At 37.6% G+C, this 20,205-nt stretch overlaps 1 protein-coding gene and 3 non-coding genes across 4 annotated transcripts in view; 1 reads left to right on the top strand and 3 right to left on the bottom strand.

Annotated features, from left to right (window-relative positions):
* LOC107693166 (kinesin-like protein KIF26B) overlaps nucleotides 1–20,205 on the top strand; it is a 110,144-nt gene that overhangs the window by 65,976 nt on the left and 23,963 nt on the right. Inside the window, exon 5 of the mRNA XM_016492451.1 lies at nucleotides 10,765–10,948. Coding sequence (XP_016347937.1) covers nucleotides 10,765–10,948 — 184 coding nt within the window. The remainder of the gene's footprint in view (nucleotides 1–10,764; nucleotides 10,949–20,205) is intronic.
* On the bottom strand, nucleotides 10,135–10,217 carry trnal-uaa (transfer RNA leucine (anticodon UAA)). The gene has a single exon. It is a non-coding gene; the product is annotated as a tRNA-Leu (tRNA).
* trnal-uaa (transfer RNA leucine (anticodon UAA)) lies at nucleotides 15,256–15,338 on the bottom strand. Its single transcript has one exon. It is a non-coding gene; the product is annotated as a tRNA-Leu (tRNA).
* Nucleotides 16,174–16,256, bottom strand: trnal-uaa (transfer RNA leucine (anticodon UAA)). The gene has a single exon. It is a non-coding gene; the product is annotated as a tRNA-Leu (tRNA).

Raw genomic sequence — 20,205 nt, 5'->3', positions numbered from 1 at the left:
TGCAAAGACTAAAGTCTCAAAACCAAAGAGATATTCTTTATCAAAGTTAAGACTCTGCCACACCCCCCTAAAACTGCTCATTCTAACACTTATATCTAGGTCACTATGTGGAAATATCCACAAAATAATGATCTTTAAAAAAGCATCATATGACCCCTTTAAGACAGTCTCCTATGATGCCTTAAAATGCTGCTTATGTAGGCAGCTCACTAGGTTTTGGCACAAAGCTTATGATTATTGAACATTAAGAACTTGCATGTTGTCCAGTTACAGCAAGCCCTTGCCTCCCGGTCCCGTGTTTCCTGCCTTGGCTGACATTATTAATTTTGGAGGGCACCCTGGAGCCTGCGAAGCAGAGGATCTTTGGTACTATAAATGGATACACAGCCCGCTTTGGTCTTAATTGAGTCTGATGTTCTTCTGCATGCGCTCCAGATCTACACTGTTTTTCTCAACACAAATATTCAGTGGCCTGATAAAGAACTTGTCTAATGTAATATTTACTGAAATTGTCAAAATTGACCCTATTTGCTTTAACCTCATGTTTCAAGTCTTATTGTGCACGGTTGTTCAATGCATGTTATTCCAAAGAAAAAAATGTTTTCATTCTTCTTTTTTCTCAGTAGTTCCATTAGCTATTATAACCAACAGCCAAATGACTATTTAAGCATCATTAAATTAAGCTAATTCTTTTTGGTAAAACAGCCTTTTCAATAAGTTGCATTGTTAATTTGGGTATCAGAACCATGTTGTTGCATTCCTACATTTGTCCTATAGCATCTGAGTCACATATGCCCATCAGTCAGTCCCTTTGTCAGCTGTTAACTAGCGTCACCATAGTAACAGCACATTCAATACTGGTGTGTTCCTCAGTCTGCAGTCAGCAGTAATGGATCTGGCCTTCAGGTGGCTCAGCTCACCTCAGCACCACTTATGCTATGCGTTTATGTCTTGTTTGTAGACTAAAAACCGTTCGGATTATATATATTGATATATATTATATATAATTATATTATATATTTTTTTCTTATGTTTTATAATTTGATTATTATTTTATATTATTTACATAGAATATTTGTTATATTGATATACATTTATATATAATGACCAGGCAGTTTCTTTGGCCTTTCTCAACCATGGCTTTGCCAATGCTGACTCGCCCTCTGCGTCTGCGGTTTGTTTGACGATCCAGTGAAGAAGCAGCTTCATCTCCTGCTTGACTGAGCTTGACTGTCTAGGAGAACCTTATCTGCAGAAACAGCCTCCAAGATCCACACAGCTCCACAAGTCAGAGTCGCCAGGATTTATATGGGTCCAGCTCCTCTGGTTATGCTCTATTTTAGCATCTTCATCCTCATGACAGTCCTTCACATATCTATAGACTCTTGCACTTACAATTTTTGGATTATTCGTCTTTTATATGAGTGTGAAAAAGAATGAACGGCACAAAAACATACTGAAAAACAATCTTTGAGTCATTATGAATAATAGAAAATAGAAATAATTAACTGTTTTTCAGCACAAAAAAACAGGTTTATTTTCTGAAAGTACTACTGCAACAAAGCCAGTGAGGAGAGAGATAGAGGTTTTTGGAGATTTTGTCAGGTTTAGCTCACTTTTGGGTACAAATTTGTCCCCAAAATATGGTTTAATAGGTACACACACACACACACACACACACACATACATTTTTAAATACATAATACATTTTAGAATATACAAAGATTATGGCAAATAAATTGACAATATATATGTTTATATATATTTGCATTTATATATTTTTCAAATGTACTTATATTTAATTTAATTTTATATTTATTTGTACTGTACATATATTTCCCAAAATGTTGTGGTCAGTAGCGTTGTTTTCATGTATTTGAAGTCTTTTATGCTCAAGTATATATTTGATCAAAAATACAGGAAAACAGTATTATTGTGAAATATTATTAAAATTACAGTTTCCTATTTTAATATATTTTAAAATGTAATTTATTTCTGGGATGGCAAAGCTGAATATTCAGGATTCTTTGATGATTATAAAGTTGAAAAGAACAGTATAGAAATCTTCTGTAAAATTATAAATGTCTTTACTGTCACTTTTAATCAGTTTAATGCGTCCTGAAAAATAGTAATTTAATTAAAAAAAAAAAAGACTTTTAAACATTTTAATATCTGATATATGATTATATTGTTAATATATGTTTATATTGTGAAAAATATATTTTGAAAAAATACATTTTGCATTTACTCGACGTATTTGATGATTGGAAATATATTTTCCAATGAAAAACATTTTGTAATATATTTTGGCATTTGATGGTTTACTTCATGTACTTCCTTAAGCTGTGCTGGTTACAAATTTTAAATATAAGCTGCTAACATACACAAGCTAAAACAGTGCACGATATGGAAGTTTATGATAAAAAAAATAAAATTTTATGACATGATATGTCCTAATATTGCCACACAAGTTGAATTTGGTATAGCATGCTAGCATATTACTCTTTCTGTTTCTGTCATACAAAAATAGTGTGCTAGTATGCTAATTCATCCAGAGTCCTGCTACACACACTTTCCTATTACTAACAAAGTACATACTTAAGTTCATAGTACAAGTATGCAGAGTCATCAAGTCACAGTTTTCTTCCACTGAAACCATGAACCAGTTCTAATTGTTTTCGCTAATGAGACTCATTAGCACAAATAAGCTGACATATATGAAGCAGATATGTATAAACGTGGCTGAACTGCTGCCTGCTTATCTCTCGTCCCCGCTTACTCTCATTATGCAAGTGAATCCCCTTTAATCTGCACCATATGGGTAAAATGCTGACTAATCAGAAGCGATATGTAACAGTTGTGTGTTATGTTAAAGCTCTAGGGTGTGTGCTATAGCAGTGGGAACACTGTGGCCTGTCCCTTTCATGCTCTATGTTTGAGGCTGAATCTCAATGCGGTGGCTCGGCAGCTGTGGTTCGGAGCAGAATGTATGAAAAGTGACAGGGAAATTAGACGACAGGCCCTCTGACACAAAGCGCCGCCAGAACACGACTGCAGGGGAAATCGGGCTGCAGGCTTTCCTTCTTTCCAGCGCCGCAGGAGTGAAACGGCATCACCCAGATATGTCTAAGGATGTTCTGAGTCCTTTGCGTTCGAGGAGATGAAGGTTGTTTTAAGGATAATAGTGAAGTTCAGCTCAGTTTCTAGCTACACAGAGAGCTGACGTTCATACTGACATTATTAGCCTGCTGGGTAGGTCTGACCCAGTGGATTAGTCACTTAGTGCCTTGGCTTAACATGACCTGAGCGTAATCTTTTGTGCCGTCTAAGTCTTTTATAAAATTTCTGACTTCAGTGGCTTTCTGTATAGTATTATTTTGAGACACAGACCTATTAGCACTGCTTTTTTAAAAGGAATAGTTCACGGCAAAATGAATTCTGGCATTGTTTACTCACCCTCATGTTGTTCCAAATGTGTATGACTTTCATTCTTCTGTGGAACACAAAATAAGATATTTTGGAGAATGTTTCAACTTTGTGTGCCCATACGTTGAAAGTCTTTTTTGTGTTATGAAGAAGAAATGTATGAAGTCATGAGGTGAGTAAATGATGACTGCATTTTCATATTTGGATGAACTGTCCCTTTAAATCACAAGGCAGGTGAGAACGAGTGATGACCTTAAATCCAATGTATTGAACCTTGAGGCGCCAAGTTTGAATATTATATGGGCAAGCGCAAATTGATTTGACATCTACAGGCAAAATTCTCAGTATCTTTATTTTTTTTTTCCAAAAAATAAATAAACTAACATTTTTCAAATGAATTGTTCATAAAGCATCATATAGCTTCAGAAGAACTAGAATATAGAACAAACGCCATATGGACTCTTTTTATGTTACTTTTTAGTGCTTCAGATCTGCAGAACTTCTGTTCCTAATCTTCATCCCCACTTGCACTGTAAGAAAAATGTCATTTGTACAACACAGTCTCCCAGCATGCATTGCAGCATGAATAAACTACTAAAAACCCAGGTAGCAAATTTAACTTATAAAAACGTGCAAACATTGTTTTGAAATGTTTCTAAAATGTTAAAATGTCCAGTTTTCTTGTCGTGATTATAGTGTTACTTTAAGGTTACAAAAATGTTTCTTACAGCGTTCTATTAATTTTATCTCCAAAATACAGCGTTATTTGAATGTTTATTTTTGAATATTCTAAGAACGTTAAAATGTCCAGTTTTCTTGACGTGATTATAATGTTATTTAAAGGTTACAAAAACATTTTTTACATTTTCTTTCGTTCTACTAACTTAATCACCCAAAATATGTTATTTGAATGTTTATTTTTAATAGCTATTCTAAGACCGTTTAAATGTTCTGTTTTCTTGTCGTGATTAGAATGTTATTTAAAGGTTACAAAAATGTTTCTAAGAACATTCATCAAGTGGTAAAAACATCATGTGGACGTTCCGTTGAGAAAGTAAATCAAATATTAATAAAGTTTTAAGAATGTTCCATAATCTTTACTTTAAGAATATTTTGTCCTAACATTTATATAACTTTTAAAATACATTACTGAAAGTTGTGCGAATGTTCCCTGTTAGCTGGGAAGTTATCAATGAATCATATTGCCTTTTTTTTCACTTTTCCTTTTGACTTTTCTTGTTTGAGGTGCACATCTTCAGCTTCCATTGCAGTTTGTAGTTAAATGTCTCTTCTAACAAAGAGTGAAAAATTTAAGGGGGTCTGAATACTTTCCGTACCCACTGTATGTTCCTGCTCTCATTCACATATCTGTGCAGCCTAAACATGAAGAGAGTTTCCCACAAGGCTTTGCAGTTCGATTTTGCCTGTATTATATATATCCCCTTTCAGAACATTGGACATTAATTTTAGTGTCATTTATTTTGTGGCCACTGCTGTATGATTTTCTGGAACAGTATGGAAAGAGTGAGTGCAGAGGTGCCAGAGCTCTAGGTCCAACTTTACTGTTGCCTATGGTGTTGAAAAGAAATCCTTGGAGAAGTGTGAGGTACGTTACAGATGGAGAGAGTGAGAAAGAGCGAGCGAGAGAGAGAACGAGATTGAATAGTAGACATTATCAGCTGAGCACAGGGGCTGAGAGGAGGCAATGTGATGTTGTTCCTGTCTGTGTCTTCCCTGCTTCCTGTTTGGATGTCCTCACCCGGTCTCGCTTCATTTTGAGCCTGGACGTCCTTTCCTGGACAATGTAATCAGAAGAATAAGCCAAACAGAGACATGGAGGAGAGAAACTGAGAAAGATATGGTCAAGGTGTGAGAGAGAGTAAGGGAAGAGCAATGAAAAAGAGAGAGAGGGAGAGATGAGATTGGCGAGCCGGCGCGTAGGCAGTCAGGAGTGCTCAGGTGTGGGGATTAAGCTATCCGCTCATTGCCGAGGAACCGCTTCAGTTGATCTGCTGCGGATACATTAGAGGAGGGGCGCTCAACATTATCCACCATCCACAAATAGCACAACACAGAGAACTAATGGATTCCTGATGAGCTGTCAGACTCCACATTCAATCTGGAGGACACATGTTTAAGAGCGGACAGGAAGACAGAACTGGACACTCAGGGCTCCTCGGGCCCCCTAAATGATGGACAGGTGAGAGACGAGTAATCTTTTTCTCAAGCCTCAGTGGACTGAAATATCTTGATGGTAGTGTTTGCTAAGGCGGAACATAATTCTCAAACATTTTAGTTGAAATTTGTTGAACATTTGTTGTATAGTTTTATTGGGACTTACTTCAGTTAGGTTTACATTACTCAAGATATCTGAGTTGAGTCTATGTGGTAGAGTTATGTTAAAAACTCATTATAGTATAAATATTCACCTGTGAGTGTATAGTTCAAAACTAACCACCTAGCAACTGCATAGCAACACACTAACAGGACGTTATGTTGTTAATATAATAGTTATCGTCATAGTTATTGTATATAGTTAGTGTGAACTGGCCTTTATTTCAGACACAGTTACCTTAGCAACCACATACCAGTGCCTTGGTAACCAACTGTAACATTCTAACAATGCCATAGCAACATGCTGACAACAAGACGACCTTAGCAACTATAAGTAAATGCCCTGGCAACCTCCCAGCACATCCTAGCAGCTCCATAGCAACATGCTGACATCCACAAGACCTTAGCAAGTGTATGGTAATTCCCTAGCAACCACCCAGAACACCCTAGCAACTCCATAACAACATGCTGACATCCACAATACCTTAGCAACTGTACGGTAATTCCCTAGCAATCACGCAGAACACCATAGAAACATGCTGACATCCACAAGACCTTAGCCACTGTATGGTAATTCCCTAGCAACCACGCAGAACACCATAGAAACGTGCTGACATCCACAAGACCTTAGCCACTGTATGGTAATTCCCTAGCAACCACGCAGAACACCATAGAAACGTGCTGACATCCACAAGACCTTAGCCACTGTATGGTAATTCCCTAGCAACCACGCAGAACACCATAGAAACGTGCTGACATCCACAAGACCTTAGCCACTGTATGGTAATTCCCTAGCAACCACGCAGAACACCATAGAAACGTGCTGACATCCACAAGACCTTAGCCACTGTATGGTAATTCCCTAGCAACCACGCAGAACACCATAGAAACGTGCTGACATCCACAAGACCTTAGCCACTGTATGGTAATTCCCTAGCAACCACGCAGAACACCATAGAAACGTGCTGACATCCACAAGACCTTAGCCACTGTATGGTAATTCCCTAGCATCCGCCCAGAACACCCTAGCAACTCCGTAGCAACAGGCTGACAACCAGAAGTTCTTTGGCAGTGCCCTGGCAACCACCCAGAACACCCTAGAAACTCTGTAGCAACATGCTGACATCCACAAGACCTTAGCAACTGTGTGGTAATTCCCTAGCAACCCTCTGAACACCCTAGCAACTCCATAAAAACATGCTGACAGGCAGAAGACCTTGGCAACTGTATGATAATGCCCTGGCAACCATCCAGATCACCCTGGCAACTCCATAGTAACATGCTGACAGGCAGAAGACCTTAGCAACTGAATGGTAATTCTCTAACAACCGCCCAGAACACCCTAGCAACTCCGTAGCAACTCCGTAGCAACAGGCTGGCAACCAGAAGTCCTTTGGCAATGCCCTGGCAACCACCCAGAACACCCTACAAACTCCATAGCAACATGCTGACAAACAGAAGACCTTAGCGACTTTATAGTGATGCCATGGCAACCACCCAGAACTCTCTAGCATCACGACAGTGTGTTTTGGACAGTTTGTGTTTATATATTGCATTATGTGCTTATATGGTTAGGATGACTTAAGGATTATGTAAATTGTACTTTTCTGGAGATGATGATGAGAAGGAGAGATTGTCTGTTTTCTAAATCAGAGTGTTCCTCTAAAAAGCTATTTAAGGAAATCTCATTAACGCCTCTGCAAAATAACACATTCACATCTCGCCTGAGTTTGGTTCAAGCCAATTCAAGCAAAGTGTCCTCCTAATTTTCATACAATTTCCCTGTTGACGTGTTTTGTCTTTTAACAAGAATAATCTCCATCTATACTCCTCAGGTCTGTCTCAGGCAGGTAACAACCAACGGTACGCTATGTTTATTTATGTAGGACAAGAGGGCTCAAATTAGAAGCACACGGTGGAAACAACAGTTTGCATCAAACTTTAATAAAGACTTTCCTTGCCAGCTCATTAAGGTTTCGGTCAGTGTGGTTGTTAACGGTGTGTGTGAGAAAGAAAACTGTTTTCCTGGCATTAATGAGTGTCACAATAATTACCTCACTTTGCACTTCACACATTGTCTTGGAGCACAGCCATGTACTTTGTCACAACCCTTAGGGGGCTACGCAAAAGTTTTACACACAAACACACACTTCATATCCCTGACAATGAATCCAGGTGATAATTTGAAACTCTCATTTCTGAGGAGGTTTGCTCATACCGTTGGCGTCTAAAGCGTTCAGTCTGATGATTTCATAGCTTGCACAGTAACTGTATCTCTAGACCTGATTTATACACAAACACTGAGTGTTATTATTACTTCCAGCGATATTTTCACCTGCTCTTATCTGTCAGGGTGTTTATTATTGTTGCCTCAATTTTTTCTCTTACAGTAACCACTTCTCTCCACTCCTCTCAACAGAAATGTGATCAGTTCGCAAAATATTGATCAAATAGCAGTTCTGAACCACAGCACTCTAGTTTTTCTACGATAGCCAGAGGCTGAGGTGTATTTCTATATGATGTGAAGTGATTTTAGTGCTAGGAGACCTAGGCTACTGTATTGTGAGCTATTTTTCTCTCCTGTCTGTATCTTTGACTTTGAATAGATTTGCACAAGTTGGCAAAGGTGGAGAGCTTCAAAATGAATGATTGTGCCTGAAGGTAATACTACTGCAAAAAGATAATAACTGACACTTTCCTTCTGCTAATCTGAGATCCATCTTCTAGATCCCTTGGGAGGGAGTTTGTGATGATGTCCGTGTTGAAGTTTAGAGTGTAGATCTGCCCTGTCATGTTATGTGCAATATCTCTTATTTTCCTAGCTCCGTACAGTTCATTAAAGCATCACTGCCAGACGCACCACCAAGACCTTTAAAATGTGCACCCAAACAGAAAGAGCAGCCTAATTATCTTTCCTGCTGAAAAGACCTGCTTAGGCCAGCATGAATTTCAAGGCTGGTTAGTGTGCATCTGGTAGGTGGGCTACTGTAGCCTGCTTTTGTCAACCAGCATGGTCTTTTTGGTAAAGCTGGTTGACCTTTCTTTCTTTCTTTCATTCTTTCTTTCTTTCTGTCTTACTACTAAGGTTTTTACAATATTTCTATTCACACACTGAATATATATTATTCAGACTAAAATAGTCTATAAAAAAGGTTTTAATATTGATTGCTTCACTAGAAAAAGTGAAAAACCCTAACTTTGAAAAAAAATTGGAAAAAGCTGAAAGATGAAAATAATTATTCTACTAGGCTTTTTGTTTGTTTGTTTATTTGTTTATTTTCTTCTTAATGCCTATTGGCTATATTCATGGCGAGAACCTGCTAATCCATACACAAGTCAGTTATACACACGACTAGGCTTTTTAGTTGGTATCTTTATTGTACATATTGTAATTTTTTATTGTAAGTATTGTAATCCTAATCATTTATTTCATGCACCTGAAGCATCACATCTACAATATAAAACAAGATCTTGGAAAATTAGCAAAATATTGTACTTTTCCTATCTGAAATGTTCACATCTCACATTTAGATCATGATAGCTAGAGAAAGCCAATCAAAGTTTATGTTTAAGATAAGCATTGATTGGCACTTTTATTTGTGTCCTATTATGGGCATAATTATGGGTGTAAATTGAATTTTCCCCTCAAAGATTTAGGACCCATTATGAAAACATTTTTAGCCCTAGGAGACTGCAACCATTTGGACTTGAAGGGAACACATTTGTCTATCTTTTTTATTATTCTTTAGAAGCAAGCAATCATAATTCTTGAGATATCACACCCTAAACATGACTTCTTAGAGAAGACATTTTTAAATAAACAGATTATGGGCTGGAAAATGTTTTACAGTCCTTTTCTGGGTCCCCAGCAACAAATAAACTATTTATTTTCCCATGCCATGTTTTCAGATCACCTCCCCTCTTCATCCCTGCACCAAAATCCTTGTTTCACTTGAGGTGTTTCAGTTTTTTAAACTGCAATTTCAGCCTCCATCATCCGATCCCTGATCCAGTGGGAGTCTAAATGAGGCTGTGATAAGCTTTTGCACAGATATGTTTTGTCAGGTGAAAATGCTGGACTGATTGATCAATACTTCTCTAAGAGCCAGTTGAAACAGTCTCTAACAGGCTGCGAGACCACGGTTAGAATCAATCGACCCTCACTTCTCCTGCTCCCGAGTCAAAGCCATTCTCAATATCTCTTCAAGCACTAAATACACAAGGATTTCACCTGATATCCACGAGTACAATCATCCTGTGAAGGTGGATCAACTCAATTACTCATAGACAACCATTTTCAAGTTTACTGACAGATTTTTAACTTAGAATTTCTAATTTATTGACAACTTAAAAGCAGTTCAGATCTCATTTGTCTACCAGGAGTGGGGTTCAAACCCACGAGGACATACATCCATTGGATCTTAAGTCCAACACCTTAACCACTCGGCCATCCTGGTTCTTGTCTGTCTGTCTGTCTGTCTGTCTGTCTGTCGGTCAGTCGGTCGGAGTCTGTCTGATTTGAGATATTTTGGAGCATGACTTAGGGTTTCATTTCATAACAATAAGCCAGCTTTTGCGGAATTTTCACAGAGAACAGGCAGGATCTGAACTTTCTCAAGAGAGAACAACAGAGAGAGTTCAGATCCTGCCTGTTCTCTGTGAAAATTCAGCAGTATAGGAATGCTGGAATGCTGTTGTTGTGGCATTGACGAAGAGCAGTTAACAATTCACAAATCTTCATCAGTCTGTTTTGAGATGGACACTAGAAATTCACAGAAAAACGTAAACTGTACAGCTTCACTTGATTGCTCATAAAATCAGTTTTGGTCTGCATTGTTACATTTTAACTTTACAAGCTGCATTTTAAACTTGCAATACAGACCAGATGTTTCCCTAAACAAACAAAAACTCAAAATCAATGTAAACAGCTGAGGGATTGCAGCGTTTATGCACACATACACATCTGTTCTAGTTTTAACTTTGCTTATGTTTGTTTATCCTCAGGGCTGCCCAGAAATTGAATTTGTCTTCCAAGAAGAAGAAGCAGCGCCCTGCGCCCCCTGTGGCATGTGATCCGCCTCTTTTTCCCACCAACTTCAGCGGCATCCTGCAGGTGTCTCCGCCCCCTGCTCCGCCCTGCCTCTTACGGGCAGTCAACAAAGTTAAAGACACTCCTGGCATGGGCAAGGTACGTTCTTTAATAATGTAGCAAAATGTCTGCATTTAGCTCTTGTTGTTTTATTAGTCTTTACTCTCATTGAGTCTGTTTTTCACCAACATACTGTATGAACATATATAAATGCTTTTGCAAGCTAAACAGATTCATTTCAACATCTAATCAACGCAGAACAGGCTACTTTTATTTTATTTTTTTAGCTTATTCAGCAATACCAATGATAATGTGCCCTTCAGGTGGAGTTGAAATAATCATAATTACGTGTTCTGAGCACATGAATGACCGAGTGAAGTGGGAAAAAATTTAGTTGCAGAATGCAGAGAGATGTTGGCATGTCGATTTGATACATGCTGGAAAGCAAGTTTGTACTGAATGGTAATGAATGGTTTTGAAAGTTATTTTAATTTTCCATGCTGTGTTTCAATTATTTTTTTATATTTAAAACTTATTAAAAAACAAGTGTAAAATGAGTCACTCACTTTTCACTTTATGTAACAGGTGCACATGAATGAAGATTAGTTAAACAGATTCAAGATTATAGAATCATGCTTTTGGAGCTTTTAATATTTAACATTATGCAACAAATAACTCACTATTGTATACCAACATCTCATCCTGTGGACCAACTATAGTTTGCCACAGATTTTCACTTCGCTGTCTGGCTTAAAACCTGTTACCAGGAGTGGGGTTCAAACCCACGAGAACATTTGTTCATTGGATCTTAAGTCCAACGCCTTAACCACTCGGAAAAAGCTAGAAAAAGCTCATCTGTTCACATACTGGGGTTTTGTCCAAATTAACCATCTGCTCTAGGGCAAAAGTATGGGAGATTTTCCATTACTGTTTATAGTTTTTGCAGAACAGAAGTCATTGCTTTGCTACCAGGAGTGGGGCTCAAACCCACGAGAACATTTGTTCATTAGATTTTAAGTCCAACACCTTAACCACTCAGCCATCCTGGTATTTTTTACTGGGTTGTAAGTTAGAAGTAGCTTCTCTAATATGCATTTAAGCGTCTGCTTTCTCTCATCACTATAAGATAAAGCAGGTTTACTGGACTAATTTAAGCTAGAACTGACATTATCTACCAGGAGTAGGGTTTAAACCCAGAAGGACATTTGTCCATTGGACCTCCATTGGAAGTGCAGTGCCTTAAAGGATTAGTTCACCCAAAAATGAAAATTCTGTCATTAATTACTCACCCTTGTGTTGTTCGAAACCCGTAAGACCTTCGTTCATCTTCGGAACACAATTTAAGATATTTTTAATAATATCTTAAAAATAACGAAAATAATGAAAAATAAAAACTTTATTGCACATTTTCGTCTCTACTGCGTCACTTGTGGATGTGCGTTCACGACAATATCATGACGCGAGCGTGTGTTGGCGCTGACCCAAATCCGGTGTAATGATGTCATCACACCGGATCTGGGATCAGAGACAAAAATGTAGAATAAAGTCGTTATTTTTGTTTTCTTTGCGCAAAAAGTATCTCGTAGCTTCGTAACTTTACAGTTGAACCACTGATGTCACACGGACTACTTTGTCAATCATCTTGGTACTTTTCTGGACCTTGAACGTAGTAGTTACCTTGCTGTCTATGGGAGGGTCAGAGAGCCCTCAGATTTCATCAAAAATATCTTAAATTGTGTTCCGAAGATGAACGAAGGTCTTACGGGTTTGGAACAACACGAGGGTGAGTAATTAATGACAGAATTTTCATTTTTGGGTGAACTAACCCTTTGACGTCTCAGCCTTCCTGGTTAGTGTTTTGCCATGATATTTGCAGATGCTACCTGAAGTAACACAGAGCCTCATTTGTCTACACTGCTGTGTAAGTTCTGATGAGATGGGCAGGAATGGGGTGTTCAGGCTAGATCGATTGAACATGTGATGGCATCTGGTTTCTTTTGTATCTTGCTCAGAGCTAAAAGGTGAGCTCATTAACTGGACAGCAGAACCAAATGAGCAACAAAAGGGAGGCAAAACAAGACACATTTTATTATGATTAAATAAGAAAATAAACATCTTTACACCTGGCATTAATATCTGTTTACAAATAGAGCTCTTTCCCTCAAAAGGTGCTTACAGGAGATGCATTTTATATGGATTTTGTTCCGCAAAAGAAAAAAAGTCATGCATGTTTGAAGGGTGAGTGAATGATGACAGTATTTTGCTTTTTGGACAATTTGTTACTGTAATATCAAGTGTAAACTAGGCCGAAATGCTAATAAATTGTGAACTGAACATAATAAAAGTGGCTTCAGTTTTAATTTTGTGATGCAGGCATCATAAAACACAGCTAGCTGAGAAATGTAGGCATGAGATTTGTGCTTTGGCAGCATGAGAGAACATATGGGGCGGATGCGAGAGAATGTTGCCTGCAGAATACATGTAGATATCACAGGTGAAAGTGTTCCACTGCAGGAGAGATGCAGGTGAGGAACGTAGACCTTTGATCTGACATTTTACATTATTGGGTGTTCTTCTCATCTGACCTGGCTGGTTCATAAGGCTATTGTTGATAATAAGTAGCAGTCATTTAGAAGATACTTTCTTTCCTAAAGAAAGGAAATACATGGTGTTTATTACAGGAACAGTCCTCCTGAATTTAAATGTCTTGGTTAAGAGAAGAATGGTGAAAAGAGATCATGAACCAGAACCTTCCAGGGGCCCCATTTGTTAAGGTGTGCATATAATGATCCTAAATGTGAATGTACAACAATTTTTTAAAGGGGTCATATGATGCTGCTAAAAATAACATTATTTTGTGTATTTGGTGTAATGAAATGTGTTTATGCAAGAGCTTGTAACACTCCAAAGAGAAAGGAAAAATTGAAATCGCATCATATGACCCCTTTAAATGAAATAAAATCAAACGCAATGTGTCTACTTATGTTATGCCCACAAATATGTTCTTATGGTTCAGTTGGTTGAAGTTGAACTGTTGGTTTAAGTGTAAGAACATTTGAAGAGTTTATTTGCAAAAACTCCGTTTTTAACAATTTTCAAAAATAATGTTTTTCATTGTGTATTCCAATTAATCTCAATCAAACTGCAGTATGATCAGGTTAAAAAATAACAAAAAAATACAGCTAACTAACACAATAAAACACAGTAAAACATGATAACATAATAAAAAAACATGATTTTTGAACATTTTAAAAAGCTGAGTTATCTGTCTTTGCAAATAAACTCTTCATTTTCACGTCAGTTTCTGCCTTTATAAATCCTGATTTGTTCCTCAAATGTTTTTTTTTTTTTTTTAGAATAGGCAGATGTTGGATATTTTTTGTGCATACTCATTACACATATTTTAGATTTAGATTTCCATAAAACACTAATAATTTAATTAATTAAAAAAGCAGAATAATAAAATAATAATTAAATATCTTAAATGTATTTCTTAGCGAATTTCAAAATATTTTTTATATTTTTATGTTTTGTATGGCCTAAATACACTTTCAAAAATGCATTTTAATTATTTAATTTTTAATATATTTAGACAAAATAGCAATTAATTTTAATATTGGCTATTTATCAGTTATTGCCATGACATTCTATATTTGAAGAGTTCATTTGCAAAGACAGATAACTCCGTTTTTAACCATTTTCAAAAATCATATTTTTTTCATTGTGCATTCCAGTTAATCTCAATTAAACTGCAGTTGGGTTATTTTGTTTAGGTTAAAAAATAACAAAAAAATACAGCTAACTAACACAATAAAACACAGTAAAACATGATAACATAATAAAAAAACATGATTTTTGAACATTTTAAAAAGCTGAGTTATCTGTCTTTGCAAATAAACTCTTCATTTTCACGTCAGTTTCTGCCTTTATAAATCCTGATTTGTTCCTCAAATGTGATGTAGGATAAAATCCATTTTGAATGAATACAAAGGCAGGATATTCAACAACTTAATAACCAAAACTCAATATTGTCAAGAACTTAGCTGCAGGGGTTTGAACCCTCATTTGTCCATTGGATCTTAAATTAAATACCTCATTTCCATATCCAAAACAACAACATCACTATATTCTGTTGGAAATTTACATTTACATGGTTGCCACTGTGTATGTGATTTCTTTATGCATGGAGATCTAATTTACAATTTGTAAGGACAAAGTTAAAGTTCAGTATTGGTGATCAGTGAAGGAATAGACAACCATTTTCAAGTTTACTGACAGATTTTTAACTTAGAATTTCAAATTTATTGACAACTTAAAAGCAGTTCAGATCTCATTTGTCTACCAGAATTTTAACTTAAAATTTCTAATTTATTGACAACTTAAAAGCAGTTCAGATTTAATTTGTCTACCAGGAGTGGGGTTCGCACCCACGAGGACATACATCCATTGGATCTTAAGTCCAACACCTTAACCACTCGGCCATCCTGGTTCTGGTTTGTGTTATTGGTCGGTCTGTCTGTCTGTCGGTCGGTCTGTCTGTCTGTCTGTCTGTCTGGAGATATTCTGGAGCATGGCTTAGGGTTTCATTTCATAACAATAAGCCAGCTTTGACTCGAATACATAAAAATATACTTCTGTACTCTTCTTTCTTCTTGCTCTCTGTTGTTCTCTCCTGAGAAAGTTCAGATCCTGCCTGTTCTCTGTGAAAATTCAGCAGTAAAGGAATGCTGGAAATGCTGTTGTTGCGGCATTGACAACCTTACAGATGTCTCTTTTCTCTGCTGATTGGCTGTGACGTGCATGTAATGACTTGAAAGAGCAGTTAACAACAAATCTTCATCAGTCTGTTTTGAGATGGACACTAGAAATTCACAGAGAAACGTAAACTGTACAGCTTCACTTGATTGCTCATAAAATCAGTTTTGGTCTGCATTGTTACATTTGAACTTTACAAATGATGTATTAAGATGTATTGATCTTAAATTAAATACCTAATTTCCATATCCAACACAACAACATCACTATATTCTGTTGGAAATTTACATTGATCTTCCAGGAGTGGGGTTCAAACCCACGAGGACATTCATCCATTGGATCATAAGTCTCTGTAACGGATGAGCGTTGAAACGGAGTGGGGGATCCAAATGCAAGCTTTATTCATAGGTGTAGAGAAACAGGCAGGGTCAAAACACCAGCAAACAACAGCACACAAGGCAAGACAATTTGTTCCTTTTACAGGTACTTAAGAACCAGAAAACTATTTTGATTATGACGCAAATGCATACAGCCAAATTACTGTATTCTGTTTAAAACTCACATTGATCTACCAGGAGTGGGGTTCGAACCCACAAGGACATTTGTCCATTGGATCTTAAGTTCAACGCCTTAACCACTCAGCCATCCTGGTTACTTTTCCAGAGTTTTTCCCAGCCTGTTTCCAGAGTGACTGGTTGTACTCATCTCATCCATACTCTTCAGATCAGAAAACCATTCAGTTGAATCTCTAGTAAACCAGCATCATTATACACTGCAAAAGCAATTTCAGTACCCTCAACCAAACATAATGGAAAGTCTTCAGCCCCCTGTCACTCTGTCCTGTCTTTACGGCTGCATTCCTTTATCCATTTACATGCTCAGTCAGCAAACCATTCTCATCACTGATTTCTCTGTCAGTTTGTTGTTTTTCTATTTAAAACCACCCTAGTAAGCTCTGGTACAGACAGAATCCTTCAAACGCATGCATTGGTGCGAGCGCTGACAGTGGAGGAGCCCCGCATGGTGAAAGTTGATCCTGATCTTCAGTGCATCGCAGGGAAACCAGCCTATCTGGCATTCCTCTCAGACATCAGAGGATGGGGGATATTCATCTGTGTTTGGACTTGATTCGGGTCATGATATCTAGTTCTGGCACCTCCCATAAAGTCTCACCAAACAGAACCATCTCATATGGCTGTGGGTTTGTCTAAATCATCTTCTGTCAAACAAAGCTGTGACTTTTGAAAGCTGATTTTGAGAGGCTCATTATTAACCACATGGTGAGTTGTTATTGAGAACTTTCGGTGAGTTCATAAAGAGTCATCTTGCATTGGAACAGCTTGAGTTCATCTGTAAACAACACCCACATTTAGACTGCATGTTGTGCGTTGTGCTGGCAAACTAAAATGAATCAATCTCCAGTCAACCGGAACATAAAGCAGGATGGTGGGCAATGCAAATTCTGGCATTTGCAGGAGAAAAATGTCACCTTTCTCAAGGGACAAGGCTGTAACAGTGGCCTTTGGATATAAGAACATTGTGCGATAAGATATTGATGGGTGTAGATGCTCTATACGGCTGCTTTTGTGGCGCTCACAGAAAGATAGAGATGAAAGACAGATATATCATTCGTATTTGTACTGAATAGAACTAATTAAATAAAAACAGTAACTGAAATATAATTGTGCTTTGCGCTCTGGCAAATTTACGTGACATTCTTCTTCCATGATGATGTGAATATTATTAGGAATTCGTTCTAAATGTTTGTGTGAATGATGTTGCCCTTTCATCTTCAGCCTTGCCGTTTCGCACCAGTTCACATGGCGATCGTGATTTGCACCATCAGGATTTTATGACAGTGTGACTAGATTAAATACCAAGGGCTTCTCCTCCATTATCTTGCTAATGATAAAGCAATTGATGCATGACTTTCAAACACGTCTGGATGCTAAATTTGTACATGTATCCATTGAGTTTAACAGATCAAAGCAAGTCTATATTTTCCTATATCCTGTTTCTTCATCTTTGAGACTCTTTCCATTCCATCCTTACTCTTCTCTAGTACATTTCTGGTGGTTTATAGGAATCCTGCAAGTTTGACAGATTCATCAATCTTCTGGACAGTACAGGCACTGACCTAAAAAAAATAAATTATATTCAGTGGCTAATCAATTTTTAACAGCGCTTTCTAAAACTGAGGTGTTAAAGAAAAACACCTTGCAGGCATCACGGAGTGAGCAGAACACATGGGAATTCAATAGTCTGAAATATTCATCCCAATATTCCTGTGATAATTTAACTGTGTAAAACAGAATATCAGTTTACACGGCAAGGAAATGTGACACCAGCGAATGATTCATAACTTTATATTGCATGCAAATGTCTTTTTAATTAAACTTTGCAGACCCTGCCTGGAAGATAACAGATTAAAGGCTGATATAAAGTCCTGTTCTGCTCTTATCTATCTATTATAATTGACATATCAACTGCATGCTTATTGATTCTACAGAGTAATCCAAGAGGGGATCTTTCAGCCCACTATAAAATATGAAGCTTGCTTTCTCTGCATGGCTACAAGCACATATAAGTAGCTGGATAAGGTCTGTGCATCCCCGGTCCATACTTCAAATGCCATGATATAAATCAAATCAATTGTTGAAATTAAAAGTGTTCAAATGGCATTTCATCATGACAGTTTTTCAAAACTCTTCTGTAAATATCAGGGAATAAACCATAGCATGCTTATTGAACTGCAAGTTATTTTTTTTTTAAGGTGTAGTCTGTTTTTGATGTCAGGTGTTTTATTCAGTGACCGCTCCTACCGATTCATTTCAGGGATGGATTCATCAAAATGTTTCAAATCTGGCTGTAGCTTGTCTTTTTGAACTACTCATTAAAAGAAGCGGCTCACTGTTCACTGTATATTTTGGATTCACTTAAAAGATCCGGCTCATAAGGGTCAGTTCAGTTCTTAAAACTGACTAGTCTGGTAGCACAGCATGTTTTTGATTCGCTAAAATAAACGGATAAGAGTCATTTGTTTGTGAATCGGTCTACACTGATCGCGCTGTATGTTTTTGATTCACTAAAAAGAACCGACTCCATAAGAGTCATTCGGTCATGAACTGGACTACTGCGTTCCACTGTATATTTATGATTCACTAAAAAGAACCGGCTCATAAGAGTCATTTGTTCGTGAATCGGACTACACTCGTCGCGCTGCATGTGTTTGACTCACTAAAAAGAACCGAATCATTAGAATAATTTGTTAGTGAGTCAGTCTAGTCTTGTCGCGTTGTATGTTTGTTTACGTGTGTACGCCGCCGAAACAACTCGATAGAAAAAAACAACGCCTTTTTTGCTTTCGTTAGCTTATATCAAATTCAAAACAAACCCATTTTGACGACTCAGGTAAAATATGAAGTATTTTGCCTTGGTTATGAAGAAGATTAAGTTTAAGCTGGGAAAACGATACAGGTAACGCTGCAGTCTATACTGGCTCTTCAAGCACTTCAAGAACAAGTTCATATATGCACTAAAATCACATTGAGACCATCTGGTTGAAGGTAATAGCAAATATGGTTAATAAAAGTTAAATTAGAATTGAGAAAAACATCATTTGTTTGCATATCTCATCAGGTTTTTGTTAATTTATACAGTGACATCCATGTTTGAAGTGTCACTCAAGTTTCCAAATACATTTTGGGGCTATTGTATCTTATTTAGGCATGAATAAAATGAGGTTTTATAATGTAATGATGAGAAATAGTAGCTATGTGGGCACCACTGAGTGAGTATGTGGGTTTGGCTCTCGCTCCAGTGTTCTTAAAGATCTGTAATAACCCAGAAGAGAGCATCTCCTTTAATTATTCGTGCTGCTTTATCCAAACTGTTCTCACCCACAAGAGCTGTGAGAGCTCATAGAGAGACCACCACCTCCTCCTCCTCCTCCTCCAATCTGCCGCATATGCTGCCTAATGAGCCCCCCTACCGTGATCTTATCCCTGCTTCTGAAAATCGGAGGCTCAATGCAGGCAATGGGTTGCAAATCACCAAACAGAAGTAATTCTATTTGTGGTAATGGGTTTTGAGATGCCGGACGTGACTAAACAAACCTGGGAGGATTGGTTATAGGAACAGAAAAAGACATGACTCTTTGTAGTGCAGGGACTGTGGGTGTAGAAAGGGGTTTCATTAAATTCTGTCTGCCAGCACGTTATTAGATCTGAGCCGGTTTGAGGCTATTGGTGTTGAGACTTATCACTATGGCTCAGAGAGGAGCTTTACCTCAAAAGTAGACCGTATAGGCTTGTATAGATAAGTCGTACTGTATCTACTGTAGCCTCATGGCTAGAAATGCTGCTACGTGGATTAGGGTGATGTACAGGCGGCAATGCATGAAATGACAGTATCATTATATCAAAGTTGTAAGGAAAGTTCCGCTTTTTTGTAAGGAAAGCGTCAAAGTTCAGGCATTCCTCTTTTCCCAGACTACAAAAGAGCTGTCCTGATTTGTGCGCACAAATTCAGCAGGCTAGTCCAGAAGTGTTGTGTGTGATGTGTCCTCAACAATGCACCTCATGCATAATTCAGGTGGAATA

The sequence above is a fragment of the Sinocyclocheilus anshuiensis genome, unplaced genomic scaffold (genome assembly GCF_001515605.1).
Source record: "Sinocyclocheilus anshuiensis isolate Anshui unplaced genomic scaffold, SAMN03320099.WGS_v1.1 scaffold222, whole genome shotgun sequence".
Classification (NCBI taxonomy): domain Eukaryota; kingdom Metazoa; phylum Chordata; class Actinopteri; order Cypriniformes; family Cyprinidae; genus Sinocyclocheilus; species Sinocyclocheilus anshuiensis.
This window is presented reverse-complemented; position numbering and strand designations above follow the sequence as displayed.